The 12,735-nt window shown below is 50.5% G+C and overlaps 4 protein-coding genes across 4 annotated transcripts; 1 reads left to right on the top strand and 3 right to left on the bottom strand.

The window, feature by feature from the left end:
* Positions 1-618: 618 nt before the first annotated feature.
* Positions 619-2,016, top strand: Z518_03744 (uncharacterized protein; the record flags this gene model as incomplete). Its single annotated transcript, XM_013417454.1, has 1 exon — positions 619-2,016. One exon carries the CDS (start codon positions 619-621, stop codon positions 2,014-2,016), a length of 1,398 nt encoding a protein of 465 aa, XP_013272908.1.
* Positions 2,017-3,103: 1,087 nt separating this feature from the next.
* On the bottom strand, positions 3,104-7,238 carry Z518_03743 (uncharacterized protein; the record flags this gene model as incomplete). The annotated part of the gene is made up of 3 exons (XM_013417453.1): positions 3,104-3,389; positions 4,488-4,714; positions 4,764-7,238. The coding sequence occupies 3 exons, from the start codon at positions 7,236-7,238 to the stop codon at positions 3,104-3,106; spliced, it is 2,988 nt and encodes a 995-aa protein (XP_013272907.1).
* Positions 7,239-8,336: 1,098 nt separating this feature from the next.
* On the bottom strand, positions 8,337-10,097 carry Z518_03742 (uncharacterized protein; the record flags this gene model as incomplete). Its single annotated transcript, XM_013417452.1, has 1 exon — positions 8,337-10,097. One exon carries the CDS (start codon positions 10,095-10,097, stop codon positions 8,337-8,339), a length of 1,761 nt encoding a protein of 586 aa, XP_013272906.1.
* A 499-nt stretch (positions 10,098-10,596) lies between these two features.
* Z518_03741 (uncharacterized protein) lies at positions 10,597-12,531 on the bottom strand (the record flags this gene model as incomplete). The annotated part of the gene is made up of 1 exon (XM_013417451.1): positions 10,597-12,531. The coding sequence occupies one exon, from the start codon at positions 12,529-12,531 to the stop codon at positions 10,597-10,599; it is 1,935 nt and encodes a 644-aa protein (XP_013272905.1).
* Positions 12,532-12,735: the final 204 nt, after the last annotated feature.

Genomic DNA, 12,735 nt, shown 5'->3' with positions numbered 1-12,735 from the left:
TTTGAAGGCTGGTGATAATCTGAGTCTGTCGGAGCTGAATTCTGGCTGACGCAAGTGTACCAAAGTGTTGAGTATGTGCTTCTTACGTAAATTTCTATGGGCAGCATACGAAGGTAGGCTCGTATAGTCATTGAACGAGGAAGATTGGTGTCAAAGGAGCGTGAGACCAACGAAGGCCTTTGGAGCGGCGTCAATTTTGGATTTGAAAAGACAGACTGCCTTCCATACATTGAGCGTCATTTCATTCCGAGGGTTCTATTGGTGGCCTTATCGCCCCTCAGCCTGATTCTCAGCCTTATTCTGGGCGTTGCGTCTCTAACGGCAATGCGATTCTTCTGCCCGCTTGGTTTTTGACATTCCAGTCCCGCCAGCAGCCTGCCTCTCAGCCACCACATTCCACGCCTTCACCAGCTGCGCCAACAACTCCTCCTTGTCACTTTTCCTGCAACAGCTTGACTGTTCGTCGAAGGTTGACATGGCTGGTGCTCGACCTTGGTTCCGTTGAGCTGGATCTCGAGATCAACGCCTTTGGACCGGCCGACCGATGCCCTCCTCCTCAATTCACTCTTGGTGTCGTTCTGACCCTCCTCATTGTTTCCTCATCGACACATCTGCAACATGGAGGAAGCCAAAACGCTCATCCGAACTGCGGTCCGAACCTTCTTTACCCATCCCAAGCAGATCCTCATCATCGATGCTATTATGCTTCATTCAGTACTACAGATGGATGATCTCTCCGTCCTCATCTCCGCGCAACCAAAAGACATTCGCAGTCTTATGAACCCTCTCCGCGCCGCGCGGCTAATTCAAAACCATTCCCGCATGGAAGTCAGAGTTGGATCCCAGCGAGGCAGTCCAAGAGAATACTATTACTGTCCTTTCCACCCTGCCATCGACGCTATAAAATACCGTATCGCAAAGCTCCGAAAGAAGGTCGAGGCTTTATATCAACAAGATGAGACCAGGAGAAAGGACTGGAGGTGTCCACGCTGCAAGGCCGAGTATGAAGAATTAGATATTCTGGACAAGATCGGTGACGAGGGGTTCTATTGCGATCGCTGTGGTGCCACATTAGTTCAGAACGAGCATGCTGCTCAAGACCGAGGAAATCACGAAAAAATCCGACGGTTGAACGATCAACTCAAGAAATTCGACGACATGATTCTCAAGATTGATAGAAAGGATATACCTGAGAACGACTTCGCTTCTGCTTGGGAGAGGAAGAAAGAGGTCCCAAGAGAGCGTGGTGGAAGAACGGAGAATAAATATGTCGAACTCAAGCGGGACAATAAGAACCAGAAGCGTGGCCCAGAAATGGTCAAGGTGGAAAACCTGGCAATTAATCTTACGAGTGGCGCGGAACAAGATCGCGAAGAGGCAGAACGGAAAGAAGAACGCAAAAAATTACTGGCGAAACAAAATCAACTTCCTGTGTGGCATACGAGCAGTGCGATTGGGGCCGTCAACAACGCCATAGGGGTGAAAACAGAAACTGCGGAGTCGAACGGTCTAATATCTAACAAGGAAGAAGACGTGGAAGAGAAGAAACCCAACCTCGGAGGATCCTTAGGCGCAACCACTAATACCCTCCAGGATGAAGTCGCCGCATACATGGCGGAGATGGAGCGCGAAAGGGAAGAAGCTGAAAAACGAGCCAAAGAGGAAGAAGCCGAAGACGAGGAGGATGATGATCTCGAATTCGAAGACGTCGATGTCGTTGGAACTAGCAACGTGGGGACTCCTGCCAGTACTTCGCAAACACACCACCCCGACGTCAAGCCAGTGAACGGTGTGAAGAGGGAAAGGGAATTCGATGACGAGAGCAGCGATGCTAATACACCTATGAGTCTTGTCGGTGGTGATAAAGATCGAGACAACAAGCGGGTGAAGTTCGAGAATGGGACTTCCGGTCCGAACGCGGATGCGGACGTCAAGCTCGAGCCTGGATCGGGTCCTGCTTTGAAGGCCGAGGACGCGGATTCTGACGAAGACGAAGATTTTGAAGATGCCATGTAATATTTGTCTCAGAAAGGTCGGGCATTACGATTGGGAATGAAAAGGGCTTTCGTGTGAGTGGGGTGGGAGTCTCAAGACTGGATTCCCACAGACTTTACATATCCTTCCGGGCATTGGTGGGAATTCTACTTTCTTCTTTGTTCATAGGGCAAAATAATGAGGCGAAGGTTTAGGGTCACGGTCAAAAAGCAAGGCGCCCGGTTGATATCTACGGATGGCATGGAAGGTAGGTATTCGTGTTCGAGCGTGGCGGTGCGGTAGCTCAGCCCAGGTCTGCTCAGGACCTTAGACACAGCAGAGCAGCGTACAAGACAGTGAGGAATAAAAATCCACTGCTAGAAAAGAAAACAAATAGTGATTCGAAATCGAAAGTTCGATCCTTTATCCTTGGTGGAATAGGGTCCTCGCGCCTCAATATTGATTGTTCAGAGTTCGGGATCATCTTGGCCGGATTGTGATCATCCCATTTCAGGTCGTCTACACTGTAGACCAAAGATCCCCTACTTAGGTAGTCATACAAATGCAGATACACCATATGACGCCTGAACTCCAATGCTGAAATACCTCTCTGTAGATGTTGGCATTGACGTTGACATCGAAAGTGATGACCCTCGGGCATTCGGACGAGTAATGTCGCACCTGGTAAGAGCATGGAAGGTCAGGAGGACTGGAAGTCGTGGATAGGGCCATGTATCATGAGTCTGACTCTCCCAGAGTTGCCGACGTGAAGAAAGGTCGCTTGGTAACCGGCATGTTTTGAGATGATCATGGTGATCCTGGTGATCCTAACCGAACGAATCTCCCAGAGTTCAGCTTCCCCTGCCAGGCTCGCGGCGTAAATGCCAGGATCTCTTGAATTCCGCCTGCCGTTGTACAACAGCGCTCGTTCTTCCGGTCGCGAATGCCATCCGTTCGTTTGACCTTTCTTTCTTTTTCTTAAAATATCGTCGCCAGAAACACTCCTCTCCCTTACCTGTCCATTTACCCACACCCCATATCTGTCCGTACCCGAGTCTCTTCCTCCGCCCCATCCCAACCTCAACCAAAGGCAACCAAGATCCAAGTTGCTTCCTTTCTTTTCTTTTCCTTATCTCCCAAAAATCAACCCCAAAATCCACCCACCGATCCAATAAACTGCCAGTAACACCACAATAATAATCCCCGCCAACTTCAGAACTGCCATCTTATCACCCTGTCTCGCCATGCGCGTCAATCTGCCCGCAGACCCACGTATACCCGTGCTCATATTGCTGAAGATTTCATTGGTGTTATCCAGTGTTTCTTGCGAGCGGGCATTGCCATAGATGTCGAGCGTGACATGTTTGAGGGCTGAGGTCTTTTGAGATAATGAACTGAGGAGGGCATTGTTTTGTCTAAAAATCCACCACATGAATTAATATACACACTGAGATTGGGGAACGGGAATGCGTCGGCATGTCAGGTGCGAGCGTGAGGGCAGGACGCCCAGAACACGAAAGGAGAAACTTACTCCTCGCGAGCATAGGCGTCGGACATCTCGTTTCCGAATGTGGTTTTTACTGTTCAATTAAGAAAAAGGAACAGGGTGTGTAGAAAGAATGGAGTCAGATGTCGGAATCGCCGGACTTGATTCAAGTTGATTGAATGAGTGACGAAGAGTTCTTAAACTGGGGCGAGGGCGGCGTTTCGTATGTGGGGGATGGATTCAGAATTTTCGAAACTTGATCGTAATTGTAGACAGGTCAATTTCGGCCGTGAATAATGCGGTTTGAAAGTGGAGGGAAGGATGGATGGACGGGACAAGGGAATCTGGAGTGGCCGGGGGCGACGCAAGCGGAAGCGGACCCGAGCTGTCATTTCACTCTGATACTGTAAATGTCATTTCATGTACCATATCCTCTGCCAATTACAGTATGCTTGGTAATTACGGAGAAGACGAACAACAAGGCTGAGAAAGCATACCCGTACTAGCATGGATCAGACACATCACTTCAAACGCACGATGAGTGGGTCTTCTGTTGTTACCGCCGTGAGACTTGGAACCAATCGACTACCATACATACATGTTCAAAATAGGCCTTTTCTTTCACATATATCAGTGCCGTTTGACTCATCTCATCAAAGAATCGGGGATTCCTTTTGTCTCCTTCCTTCCTGTGTACTAGCGTAATCATGGCTCAAAAGGCATTGTCGGAACAAGAAACTCGCTTCTCACTTCCAAACATTGCATCTTCGGCCATATATTTGGTATCACATGTCTTTGATAAAAAAAAAAAAAAAAAAAAAAAAAAAAGCAATTACTATCAATCATTCCAAAAGGAAATAACCCCAAGCGTATTCCGTACACACTCCCTTCCACCCGCTATGCTAGGAAAAGGGAGAATTGATTTGACTTCTCAAGGAATGAAGTTGTGAAATATCCCAAAAGAGAGACCAAAACGGGACCACTCCAGAAAGATTGACTATTGTTGGCCTCTCCTAAATATTACCACATGTCATCGTCATCGTCGTGCAGTTGGGATCCGTGTGGTCCCGGCTGTTGTTGCTGTTGTTGATTGTTGTGGTGATACTGATTGTATCCACCGCTGTACGAAGATCCATTACTTTCCACCGAGTGTTTGCTACCTCTTGAGCTTGGCCTTTGGCTGGCAGTTTCATATTCGTAACCAGAGGATTCATCCTGCTGAGATGCGTACTGTTGCTGCTCAGCAGCTTGTTGCTGCCAAAAATTAGTTTGCTCCAATCGCACCAGATATTTCTGAACTCACCTGTTGATACCGTTGATACTGCGCAAATTCTTCCGGTTGTGGATCTTTTTGCTGCTGCTTGCGTTGCTGCTTAGCACTGGTTGGTAAATTCATTTGTGGGTGCATCTGTTGGACTTTGGCCAAATAACTGTACATAAAATTGCTCAGCAGCACCTGGGAGTAAAGAGCCCGGCGGGGATTGGCAAGTTTGATATGTGCCATACGGTAGATCGCTCTTTCTTCAAGGATCGAAAACCGAGTCCAGTTATAGTCGATGTCGGGTTTCAGTTCTCGATAGGGCGGTTCAGGTGATAGACCACGATCCCGATGTTTCTTTGAGTGGCTTTCTTTATCTCCCTTGGCTTTCTTTCCGCCAAAGATTGACGAAAACAAGCCTTCTTTTTCCTTTTTGGTCTCATTGCCTGATGCTTTTCGTTGGCTCTCCTTCTTGCGCTCTTCCTCGAGTTTGAGGTTGTCTCGATCCAAGACAATGCTCTCCCTTCCTCTGACACCATCAATCGATGTCTGCAGAACATCAAGTCTAGCGTTATCATGTTGTTGAGGAGGCTTAGAGATTTTTGCCTTTGGTTTTTCTGGCCTCTCCTTATCACCATCTTCTTTGCCTAATAGCCAACTCCAACCGGACTTTTTGCTTTCTTCTTTTTTCTTATGATCAGCTCGTTTGTCAACGGTGAGCGTGGGGATGAACGATAAATTGCTCGTATTCGTGTCGTTCCCAGGGAGCGGAGATGGCTGTTCAAGGCTTTGTGAGGGCCTCGGTTGCGGTGGCATATTGTTTGATGGGGTGGAAGGCCGGCCTGTGGCCGTGGGCACAGATTGCTTGGATGACATAGGGGGTCTTTGAGGAGAGATAGCTATGCTTCTGTCCTCTCTGGATGACACTCTTTCGGGGTGCCGTACAGGTCGTTGTCCAGATGGAGTGGTCGATTGCATCGATGAGGACCGTGGCGGCTGAACAGGTCCCTGGTTCTCTTCTGGTGGCGGAACTTCTATAATCTGGGGAACGGGTTTTCGCTCGAAGGCAGTAATTGTGGGTGGGGGGGATTTTGATGGAGGTGCTTTCCGTATCTCAGGCATACTTGTTGTGCTTGATCTCTTTGCCTCTTCATCATTACCGAAGATGGAGTCAAAAGTTGTTGGTACGGATGAACTCAGGCTGGCGGAAGATGATGATGCTTCGCGGCCTGCAGGTCTGGAAAAGTTTGTGGTGGCGGCTGTTTTTCCGACGCCCGACGAACCTGAGGGATCTTTCAATGTTTGTGCTAAATTGGAAACATCCACAGACGTAAAGTTTGGGAGGGGAGGTATCGCGGGGACATTGGTCTCTGGTGATTCAGGTCTGCTGCCCGAAGGACTTCCGGCAGCGGCTCTTCTGGCCGCTCTTTGAGCATAGGTTCCGCGATCTCCTCTTCCTTTCACACTCCCACCACGTCTGTAGGTCGTCCTGGTAGATCTCTTCAGACTGGACCCTGGTACGGACGGAAGGATGATATCGCCGGTATCATCTTCGGGATGACTTTCCAAGTTGGAATTTGAAAGACCTGCAGTGTTGGCGACCAAGGTTTCTAACTCTTGCAAATTTGGATCCGGTGGGGCGGCTCGTCTTGATTGTGATCTCTTCCTTTCCAGCCGGTCTGCTCCATCCTGATATCCAACAGAGCTGTCAATCTGGCGAGATAGCATTGATTTCTTTCGACGTAAACCACTACTTCCGCTTTCAACACTCAACGAGCTCGATCTCGAGGACGACGGAGTGGTAAAAGCGGACAACTCTCCAGACCTTCTCCTTATTTGCTCTGCTTTGCCCTCCAGAAACGTCTTGAATTCTTTCGGTGCCAACTCTGGATGCAAACGAGCCGGCACCCAGAATAATCTTGAAGAGTCATCTTCGCTCGAGGTTGCGGAGGGTGCACTGGGCATACCAGCGGCACTGAGTTGCGGGAGGTCCGGATCATCGGTGGCGCCCACACTCATGGACATCCTCCTCAGGGCTTGTAAATTACTCAACTCTTGCGCCACTGCCGCCGGGCTGGACTCATAGTCAATATCATTCAGAGGGAAATGTGAGGTGGCGGTATCAGATGGTGATCGATCTCTTGAGCCGGTGGGCGGTGAAGGAGACGTGTGATGATGATCCAACGAGTGACCCTTTGTCGAGGACCCTCGAGAGATCCCGTTTGGTTGTGTGAGAGCACTATCGTTTGACATATCTCTATATTGCAATTGCTTCCTCGGTTCGGAAGTTCTTCTTGGGATTATACCCTCCTCCGGCTGCACGCCATTGACTGTAACTTGCGGATGGGAATTTGCATGTTGGTGCGAATAGGATGGCTGATTCCGTGAATCTTGTTCGAGGTCGTCATCATATAGGTAGCCGATCGTTTCGGTGACATGGTGGCTTTCATCACTTATCGACAATTGTGGAAGGTGTCCCCTCCGGGCTGCGAAGCTCGCGCCCGTATCCCGGCTCCGCATTGAAGTCTGCAAGAGTCACTGTGTTAGTTTGATTGTATGTTCAACCATGGTCTTCAATAAATAGTTGCTGCGGTGCATGCCCCGACACTCGATCCAACCCCGATTTTTGATGCTGGGTGGTAGGCGGTTGCGATGGATTGGAGCAGGGAACAACGGCAAAAACGAACCTGCATGGAGCGGACGGGGGTTCAAACACCTGAAAACCAAGGTCAGGAGTCTTCAGAGTGAATAGCGTGTTGAACGGCAGGCGACAGCTCTTCCTCCTGGCCCGCCTCCTGCGCGCAATGGCCAACAGGTTGCTGCTCCTGGAGCACCACCTGTAATCATCGGATTCGACAGGCAGAATAGGGATATGAGAAGAGTTATGCGTGGGGTGTAGTACGGCAGCAGGATAGGTGCAACGTTGATGGTGGGCGACAACGTGTACGAGGCCGTGGAGAGAGCGCGTACCATGCACCGCAGGTCGTCAGTCTGTCAGTCTGTCGTCAGTGATCTCGTCAAGGGAGTGTCAGTATGCCAGTAACTCAGTGGGCTAAATCAGGCTCGTGGTGATGAGCAAGAAGCCGCGCTCCTGTGGGCCAATGGCGAAGTTGTAACTTGATAATCCCTGTCAATGCCCAGTGGACCGGTGGGTTGGTTGAATTTGATTATGCCCCCATGAGTGGTGGTGCTTGTCCTCCTTGCTGCCCTGCTATTAGTAGCGTCGGGACTCCACTAACTTTAAACTTTGTTCTAGGCTTGCGCCCTGACAAAGTCCCCTATAACTTCTCATTCGGCCCTGCTACTCGCTCGCCAACAACAGACTCAGCACCATTCGTCAAAGTGCTTCCTGAAATGCCAAGGCAAACCAATACTCTATATACGCCGCAGATTATAGATGTTATTTCGACCACTGCATCCATGCCAATTCATAATACCACTGTGGAGTACAGAGCAGGAGGCTAGGCACTATGATCCTGGACCTTTCCCCCCTGTTAAGGAGGTTGTCTCTATATCAATGCTCACATTGCCTAATAATCTCATTTTCATACCTGCTGTTGTGAATTCCTATGCTTTTCCACATCCAATCATCGCAGTAGTGGACATAATCGTCTCAGTTTAACCCCATGGATTATCAAATGGGTCTGATGCACCTCCAAATCCACCCCCACTGGCCTTTGGCGGAGCAGCACCTGGGGTCTGAGTCGTCGACGCCGAAGTCCATCCCCCAAAGTCTTCATCCGCCGTGACTGTCGGTTGGGTCGGTTTGTTGCTTGCAGCGGATATTGGTTCCCCCCATCCTCCAGAAATATCGTTCGGCGTGATGTGTGCCGGTGGTCTGCCCAATTCGACTTTGGGTGGTTCTGGTTTAGCGGGGGCTGGCTCAGGCGCTCCCCATGGACTGCTCTCGGCACCCGAACCCCAAGGATCGAACATTGCTGAATTGTTCTGAGGGATTGCTGGTGACTTGAACGGTTGAGATGCTGGCGTGGGTGCGGGTGCTGGTTGTGAAGATAAATTGAAAGCTGAGTTGAGCGTTGAAGTGCTGGCTGGTGGTGATGACATCGGGGGTGGAGCTGGTTTGGGCGGTGAAGCAGGTGTAGAGTTGGCAAACCCCCCGAAATCATCAGCAGCAAATAAATCGGCAGAGATGGATGTTGCTGCTGGTTTGGTTGCTGCTGTCACGGCCGGAGCCGCAGCTTGCTGAGTGAAAGAGAAATCCAAGCCATTAGATGTCGAGGGTGAAGTGACCGCGGGTTTCGGTGGAGCTGCTTTGGATGGTAGGCTGTCAAAGAAACTCCCGCCGCTGAGGGGGGGGGGGGAAGTAATCTGCGGTGCTGAGGGAGTCGCCTTTGCTGGTACAGAGCTTGTGAGCCCGCCAAAAGTAGAGAAGGCGGAAGGCTGTGGCGGCGGTGGTGATTTCGTAGCGTTGTTGCTCGAAAAGCTCAAACCGCCAAAGGCATCAGCTAGCCCTCCAAAAGCATCCTGTCTCGGAGCTGGGGGTGATGTCATTCCACCGAATGATGGCTCACGATTGTGCTGAGGGTGAGGACCGGGTTGAGGTTTCGGTGCACTTGCATATAATGATAGAATTGAGCTCTTAAGATCTCCTCTAGCGTTGGTCGACTGGGTGGGGTTGGACGCTGCACTCGAAGGCCTACCAATGCCCGTTGACGATGTGCTACCGAAGAAGTCTAATCCAAGAAGTGAATCCTGCTGTTTAGGTCCCGGAGCAGCCTTGGGAGCTGGTGCTGGAGGTCCTGTCCGTGTCGGTCTTGTATTAGGTATATCCGCAGTGCTGGGCCTCATAGGAGGCGCTGGGGCGAAATCATCGAAGAGATTCACGTTTGCCACCGGTCGAGGTTGTGGTGGAGATTGAGTGGCGGCTTGACGTTGAGAAGCTGATCTTTCAATTTTGGCCTTCTCTTGAACGATGTTGAGGGGAACATCATCGTCGCCATCTGCATCTAATGTTGATGGATCTGGCATAGGGCCATCCATCACCCATCTCTTGGACTCATATTTGGTGCGTATAAAGTTCTCGATCTTTGCTTCCGACGGCACGTGTCCAGGTGCGAGTTTGGCTTCCCAGTATTTGTTTGCTCTTGAGTTGCCCCATTTCAGAATACTTTGTAGTTGTTCATCTGTCCAAGCATCCAGATCGACCGACTTGATTCGGCTAATGTGTGTGCCCATGCCTCTGTGGATGCCCGAACATCGGATGCAGAGAAATACCCCAAGATTCCAGCTGGCCCATCGTGGATGTTTGTTTCTTTTGCAATCTGCACAGACCTTGTTTCCTTCGAGTTTGACAAGGGCTTTCAGGGTTTGTGCATTCTGTGCCGCCCTGTCGGCACCTGCAGCAGTCCGTCGGGACATGTATTTATGGGGGGTGGGACCGTTCAGGTTAGAAAGGTGTGTGACGATATGTCAGGGCGGCGAGGGTTTTCAATGGCGGAAACAGGAGAAGTTGGAATTGAACACTTCTCCAAAGCAGAGACTGGAAATCAAAGAGAGAATGCGTGTCTGGTTGTTGAAGGAGCGTTTGATAGTTGGCTCCGCGTAGACATTCAATCGAGTTTGCCAGATTAAAGCAAGTAAACCGCCCGGTCTTGGCAGGGTAGTAAGTTCCCAATAGTCCGGGCAGGCGTAAGAATAATCAAATCAATCAAAATATCCCTCAGCCTCACCGTCCCAATGTCTTTCTCTTCAGTCTTGCAATCGTTTTAGAACCGCTATCCTCTAAAAGTGGACTCACGCCTGTAAAGTTCTTCGTTCTCTCGACATTACTTCTAAGAGAGCGAGTATCGACGTCCTGCCGATGTCTCTGTGGCATGAAAACTGCGGTTCATTATAAGTCATGACAGGGGCACATAGGTCAAACTAGCCGATCCTCTCGATTCAGTGCCTTTTCCACCCATATCGACCCGTCCGGCCGCAGAAATGGAGAATACAAGAAGCCCTTGAGAATCTTTTGTATGGATTCCCATGTCGTAAGGCCCATTTTCGTTGCATGCGCGACAAATTCCACATTAAACCAAGTGCTATAAGGATCAGGGGCAGTCTTTGATTTCTCCTTCGCCGCGTGCGCCGACCACGCTCCGTTATAGAGCGCCCACAGTCGCACGTTGTCCCAGCGCGGAGGATCGCCACCCAGTCTCTTGCTTCGCACCAGCAGATACTCTAGCTTGGCCAGGATCCCAGGGCTCGCATCATACACAGGGACGCCGCAGATGCTGGTGTTGTAGTTAAACGAGCGTGACCAGTGCAGGGCTGAGAGCGCGATGTACTGCTGGATCTCGAAGGCGTGCCGCTCTTGCGGTGAGAGAGAGGAATCAAGCGACAGTTCCCGCATATCTCGGAAGTAGAGAACCAAGCGGTTCTGACAGATGATTGACTTTGAGATCATCCACGCAAGCATCAATGGCGATTCAGGCAGCTCATTGGTCTGGTTCATTAGCCAGTAATTTAGCGAGCGGCGGCGCAGAGAGAAGATGAACCGTAATTCTTCGCTTTCGATGGACGGATCGATCACATATATGCTCGGCGATGGTTCTGGCAGTTTGGTCTCGGCCATCTCCCATAGCCCCTTGAACATCCGCGGCGTCCATTCCCTGGGGTCGAAAACCGGTGGTGTAAGGAAGATGGCCGCCATTTGTTGGTCGTTGTACAATACATAGTTCAGCAGCTTGTAGTCCACTTGTCTGAACTTGGCCTGCCGGTCGAATAGCATACGTAACATCTTAGCATGTGCTATGGTCCCTGACAGATTCCGAGCTGCCAGTTCCGTCGCGTAGAGCAGGAAGATATGCCACATCAGGAAGAGGCTGGGAGGTCGATCGCTTCCAATCACGTCCCCTATGCTGTTTTCTGTGGCCGTTCTCTCTCGAAGGAGCTTGATGCTCTTGTAGCGGTAGGTGATCGCCAGTTCTTGCAAGTTCGGATTAAGCGCGGCGGCGATCAAGGTATACCGAGCAAGAAACCCGTATGCAGCACCTTCGTCGCTGAGTGCGTCAATGTTATCCTGGAAATCTCGCACCGCGCTGGCCGAAGTTAGCCACTTCTTCGACGTGGTGTGATAGAGGGATGACAAGACGGAATCACGGAAAAATGAAATCATGCTGTTGGCTCTTGGGTTGATGTCAATGGAGAACGTTCCAAAGGGGTCCGAGTTGCCTTTACCGATTACAGTTTTGGGTGACATCAATACAATGTCGTCGTCGCAGAGTCCTTTCGAACGGTGATCATCTTCGGCAATGGCTTCCTCGTTTCCATATCGAGATCTCTCCCAGGGTCGCCGCGAACTCCGAGGCTGCAGGGTGCGAGAATCTTTATGATGGGTAGACTCATTTCGCTTTGAAATATGAGGTTCCCGCAAATTAAGAAAGACCCCATCCGGCCCGCGAAAAGGTTTATTCTGTTCAAGGCGCCTCTGCTTGCGAAGTTGCTGCCGTACAAGGTTCAAAAGTTGGTCGTTCTGGTGGAAGCCGACAAGGCCACTTGGCGGCTGTCGACTGGAAACATCCGGCTTCTTCACCGGCTCTTTCTCAGGACCACTCGAGGTTATGGAAGCGGCAGTAGTATCGAAAGGTGCCTGGTGAGCCCGGCCAGCTACCCAGGAGTCCTGTTCTGGCGCGGCATTGGCACGAATGCTATCGTTCCCAGCTGGCTCTATATCGTGTGATTTGGGCGTTTCATCTAAGCGCGATGTCATGTCGCCGCCTGTGCCGCTTTTGAGATCCAGGCCGGACGATTTGACTTCAGCCGGAAGCCGCTTCGAGGGAGCAGGGCCTACTCTCCAATAGGACTGCATCTTCGCTTGATCCTGATAGTGTTTCAGACCAGGTCAGTCCGTCCTTTTACATCAATTCATCGAATGTAGCCAAATTGGTAATAGCTGAGAAATGAAGAGGTATGCGTCGTTGATGATTTTGCCTGATTCTACAGGCGTTCTTCGCCCTCAGGCGAGGCTATGTCCTGGGTTGTGGCCGATTCTTTATCAAGGAGCACTGCAGAC

This window comes from Rhinocladiella mackenziei (assembly GCF_000835555.1).
Source record: "Rhinocladiella mackenziei CBS 650.93 unplaced genomic scaffold supercont1.3, whole genome shotgun sequence".
NCBI classification, from domain to species: Eukaryota; Fungi; Ascomycota; class Eurotiomycetes; order Chaetothyriales; family Herpotrichiellaceae; genus Rhinocladiella; species Rhinocladiella mackenziei.
The sequence above is the reverse complement of the archived record's forward strand: the minus strand, read 5'-3'. Positions and strand labels throughout refer to the sequence as shown.